The sequence below is a fragment of the Mastomys coucha genome, unplaced genomic scaffold (assembly GCF_008632895.1).
Source record: "Mastomys coucha isolate ucsf_1 unplaced genomic scaffold, UCSF_Mcou_1 pScaffold6, whole genome shotgun sequence".
NCBI classification, from domain to species: domain Eukaryota; kingdom Metazoa; phylum Chordata; class Mammalia; order Rodentia; family Muridae; genus Mastomys; species Mastomys coucha.
In genome coordinates this window covers 24,601,560-24,606,976 of record NW_022196912.1, presented here as the reverse complement: position 1 = coordinate 24,606,976, position 5,417 = coordinate 24,601,560, and the positions used below count along the sequence as shown (strand labels likewise).

The 5,417-nt window shown below is 48.5% G+C and overlaps 1 protein-coding gene across 1 annotated transcript in view; it reads right to left on the bottom strand.

Annotated features, from left to right (window-relative positions):
• Window positions 1-259: 259 nt before the first annotated feature.
• Window positions 260-5,417, bottom strand: part of LOC116080513 (uncharacterized protein C2orf16-like) — a gene marked incomplete at its 5' end in the record, with an annotated part of 7,579 nt that continues 2,421 nt past the window's right edge. The window contains 2 exon segments of the mRNA XM_031356877.1: window positions 260-2,233; window positions 2,296-2,438. Of these exon segments, the coding sequence (XP_031212737.1) occupies window positions 1,951-2,233; window positions 2,296-2,438 (426 nt within the window).

Genomic DNA, 5,417 nt, shown 5'->3' with positions numbered 1-5,417 from the left:
TCTACTCTTGCCTGTTTTGTTTAAAAACTAAAAGGGGGAACTGTGGAGAGCCAAGCCCAAGCCCTTATTTGGCTAAGCTACTGCTATTGGTTGCTTCTACATCTGGTGATCTATCTGCTTTTGCTACATGGCCCATTGGGATTGGCTAAGCTTGGGAGTACTCAACAGCCGAGGGTGGGCCAGGAGGCGGAGCTTAAGTAAACTCCAGAGAGGCAGGAGCTGCAGAAGACATTAAGATTAGAGCAGGAGGAGAAGCAGGCAGGAGAGCAGGAGGGAGAAGCATTGTAAAAGGGTCCTGGAATAAACTGCAAAAGGAAGAGCTCGTGTCGTTGCGTCTTTCTTGCTGGACGAGGAGGACCCTGACAGTGATGGAAACTCCTGGAAGGATTTTGAGGACCCCTCCTTGAGGGGCTGCTAAGTTTCCTCCTTGAGGAACTTTGAGGATTTCTCCTCAAGGAAATTTGAACACTTCTCCTTAAGAAACGGCAGACAATTCTCCTTGAGGGACTGAGAGGATTCCTCCCTGAAGGACTTTGAAGGCTACTTCCTGAGGGACTGCAAAGACTTCTTCTTGAAGGAGTGCAAAGGTTCCTCATTTAGGGACTGTGAAGGTTTATCATTGAGTGACTTTGAGGACTTCTCATTGAGAGACTGCAAACACTTCTCATGGTCTTGCGAGAATTTCTCCTTGAAGGGCTTCAAGGACTACTCCTTGAGGGACTATGAGAGCTCTACCCTAAAAACTTCCACTGCTACTACCTGAGTGACTATGACCTAGAGCTACTCCTGGTGGGATTTTGAGGGTGCCACCTTGAAGGAGTGCAAGGAATCCACTTTGAGGGACTGTGAGGGTTTCTCCCATAAGGATATCAAGCAGTTCTTCTTGAGGGACTGCATGGACTACCTGAAGGATTTCGAATGCTACTCTGAGGGATGGTGATGGCTACCCCTGGAAGGATTTTGACTGCCCCTCCTTGGGGACTGTGAAGTTTCCTGCTTGGAAGACTTTGTGCTCTTCTTTTTGAGGGGCTGCAAGCACTTCCACTTGAGAGACTTTGAGGGATCCTCCCTGAAGGACTATGAAGGCTACTCCTTGAGGGACTGGGATAGCTAACCCTGGTGGAATTTTGTGGATGCCTAATTGAGGGACAGTGAAGGTACCTCCTTGAGTGACTTTGAGGACTCCTCCTCAAGGGACTGCAAACACTCCTTCTCATGGTACTGTGAGAATTTCTCCTTTAAGGGCTTCAAGCACTACTTCTTGAGGGACTATGAAAGCTACTCCCTGAAGAACTTTCAATGTTACTCCTTGAGTGACTGTGACAGAGAGCTACTCCTGGTGGGATTTTGAGGGCACCACCAGGAGAGTGCAAGGAATTCTCCTTGAGGGACTGTCAGGGATCCTCCTTGAGGCACTGCTATGGCTCCTCCTAGAGGAACTGTAAGGGTTTCTTAAGTACATTAAGCAGTTCTCCTTGAGTGAATGCATGAACTACCTGAAGGATTTCGAATGCTACTCTCTGAGGGATTGTGAAGGCTACCCCTGGAAGGATTTTAAGGGTCCCTCCTTGGGGGACTGTGAAGTTTCTTGCTTGGCAGACTTTGAGGTCTTCTTTTTGAGGGACTGCAAGCACTTCTACTTGAGGGACTTTGCAGGATCCTCCCTGAAGGACTATGAAGACTACTCCTTGAGGGACTGGGATAGCTACCCCTGGTGGAATTTTGTGGATGCCGCCTTGAAGGACTGCAAATGTTCCTCCTTGAGTGACTTTGAGGACTTTTGCTCATGGGGCTCCAATCACTTCTCCTCGTGGTACTGTGAGAATTTCTCCTTGAAGGGCTTCACGTACTACTCCTTGAGGTACTATTATACTACTCCCTGAAGAACTTCCAATGCTACACCCTGAGTGACCTTGACCGATAGCTACTCTTGGTCTGATTTTGAGGGCATCACCTTGAGGCAGTGCAAGGAATTCTCTTTGAGGGACTGTCAGGGATCCTCCTTGAGGGACTGCTATGGCTCCTCCCAGAGGGACTGTGAGAGTTTCTCCCCTAAGGACATCAAGCAGTTCTCCTTGATGGACTGCATGGACTACCTGAAGGATTTCGAATGCTACTCTCTGTGAGATGATAGCTACCCTGGAAGGATTTTGAGGTTCCCTCCGTGGGGGGACTATGAAGTGTCCTGCTTGGCAGACTTTGAGGTCTTCTTTTTGAGGGACTGGAAGCACTTCTGCTTCAGCTACTTTGAGGGATCCTCCCTAAAGGCTTGAATGCTACCCCTGGGATAGCTACCTCTGGTGGAATTTTGTGGATGCTTCTTGAGGGACTGCTAGGGGTCCTCCTTGAGTGACTTTGAGGTGTCCTCCCTGAGTGTCTGCGAGGGCTTCTTCTTGAGGGACTGCAATAACTTCTTGATGGATTATGAACGCTTCTATCTGAAGGACTTAGAAGACTACTATATGAGGGACTCTGATACTTTTGGTAGGATTTTTAGGCCCCATCTTTGAACTACTGCCAAGGTTCCTCTTTGAGAGACTGCCAGGGATTCTCTTTGAGGGACTTTGATGGTTCCTCTCTGTGTGACTGGGAGGGCTCTGCCCTTGATGGACTTTGAAGGGTGCTGCCTGAAGGATTGTGATGGCTATTTTAGGAGGGATTTTGAGGATTCTTCCTTGAGGGGCTACAAATACTCCTCCTTGAGCTACTGCGAGGACTTCTCTGCTAGAGACTGGGAACAGTTCTTATTAAGAGAGTGCAAGACTTCTCATTGAAGGACTCTGAGCATTTCTCTGTGAGAGGCTGTGAGCACTTCTCCTTGAGGGACTGGGAGGACTTCTTGAGGGTCTGTGATGGCTCATCCAGGAAGGAATTCTCAGGCTACTGCCTGAGGGGCTGTAATAGCTACTCCTGGAGGGATTTTGAGGGCACCTCCTAGAGGGACTTGAAAGGTTCTTCCTTAAGTGCCTTTGAGGGCTCCTCCCTGAGGGACTGTGAAGGTTTCAAAGGACCAAATGTTCTAGGCTAGACAGTTCTAGCTCTAAAGTATAATGATCGCACCAAGAAACTCATGGTGATGATTGCACCATGACTGGAAGACATCACTCCCCCTCCGAGCCTAACAATTTCACCCAAGGGTTCTGGCCAGACCAACGCTGTGGAAAGCCACTTGTGGTCAGATGAGGAATTACAGGTTTTGATTGAGAAGATTGAGAGAAGCTCTATTAAAGAGAAACGCAGGAAGAAGGGCCCAGAGAATGACACGGGGCCCCCTAGGCTGCGTGCCGTCAGCGCCTCCCCCCTATAGTCCAATCAACAGTGGGGGTTCAGGCCACTCCTTTTGCCCAGAGGTTTGGCGAGCGGTGAGGTGGGAGCTCCAGCTCACCTGCCCAATTTTTCAAGATGCTCAAGCAAACAGATATGAGGAACCACTCGATTTTAAAGTAATTAAATCCTTGGCTGAATCTGTTTGTACTTATGGCATTACTGCCTCTTTTACTTTAGCTCAGGTGGAGGCTCTTAATAGTCATTGCATGACGCCAAGTGACTGGAGTGGTCTGGCTCGCACTTGCCTGAGCCCAGGGCAGTATTTGGATTGGAAGGCATTTTTGATTGAGTATGCTAGTGAGCAAGCTACTGCAAATCACGCTGCAGGAAATCCTGCTTGGGATCGAGATATGCTACTAGGACAGGGTAGATTTGCTAATTAACAGACAGGCTATCCAGTGCAGGTGTTTGAGCAAGTTAACCAGATTGCCATAAAAGCTTGGAAGTCTTTACCAAATAAAGGGAGGTGAGTGGTAATCTTACTAAGATCTTACAGAGACCCATGGAGCCCTTTTCAGACTTTGTAGCTAGATTGGTAGAGGCTGCAGGCAGACTCTTTGGTGATCCTGATGCTGCTATGCCATTAATCAAGCAGCTGGTCTATGAGCAGTGTATGAAAGTGTGTAGAGAGTTAGGGGGTCCTTTGACTAATCTGGCAGATGGATGTGACACATGTTTCTGAATTTGGAACTTTAAAATATGTCACGTATCTGTAGATACGTGTTCTGGGATCATTCATGCCACCCCTTTGAGTGGAGAAAAGGCATGCAATGTCATCTCGCATTGCCTGGAGGCATGGGCTGCTTGGGGCAAACCCTAGCAGCTAAAAATATATAATGGACCTGCCTATACAGCTCAGACTTTTATGTCCTTTTGTAAACAGATGGAAGTTCATGTCTCCCATGGCTTGCCATATAATCCTCAAGGGTAAGGAATTGTGGAGTGTGCTCATCGCACCTTGAAGGAGCTTTTACAAAAACAAAAAGGGGGAATTGGCCAAGGCCATACCCCAAAAGAAAGAATAGCCCTTGCCCTTTTTACCTTAAATTTTTTTAAATTTGGATGTGGATGGCCTTTCTGCTGCAGATCGTCATCAGTGCAGCAGAGGTTCCTTGAAGGGATTTGTGAAGTGGAAGGATGTGATCACGGGCATATGGCATGGTCCTGATCCAGTGTTAGCATGGGCGAGAGGATCTGTTTGTATTTTCCTCCAGGATCGTTTGGAGCCTCTGTGGGTTCCCGAACGACTGATGCGGAAGTGTGCCATGCAAAATGAAAAGATCGTGCCTGAAGGTTCTGTGCGTCCTCCTGCTCCTGTTCCTGATGGAGAGCCAAGTGGAACCAAGGAAATTGGTCGGCGAATTTTGAGGATCCGATGGATCAACTGAGATTATCCATGGCTATAGTCAATTCCACATGGGTGGATGTTGGGTTAGCCTCTAGCTTGTCATCTTGGAAAGAATGGGGGCTATGGTTGGTCTCCTATTGCTGGTCTGCCTTGTGGGCCTGTGGTGTATTTGCAGGATCAGGTTCACTCAAAGGCAGGATGCAGCCATGATTGTGCAGGCATTTACGGCCATTGAGGTAGGACAGTCTCCCCAGGCATGGCTGACAGTCATGCAAAAATGATCGTCATGTTCAGGCTGCAAGGCGAAGCACTGCATTCCGGGTCAGCTTCTAGTGGCCTCGAGAAGAGCACGTCTGATTGCATGCGGGTTGATACCCCAGGCCCCGCCTCTGAGAAAAAGGTATCAGACGGGTCTGGTACTCTTTGGTTGGAAAACACCTAAGTGAGGATCAGTACAATGTCCCTGTTTCCAGCATTAGAGATCAGACCTCTACTCTTGCCTGTTTCATTTAAAAACTAAAAGGGGAACTGTGGAAAGCCGCTTGAGCTGCGCCCAGAGATGACGCTGGCTTCCGCCATCCCGAGAGCGAGTGGTCTCGTAAACAAAGCCCTTATTTGGCTAAGCTTGCTGCCCTTGGTTGCTTCCGCATTTGGTGACTTATCTGCTTTTGCCACATGGCCCATTGGGATTGGCTAAGCTTGGGAGTGCTTAACAGCCGAGGGCGTTGCCCTTGGTGCTGAA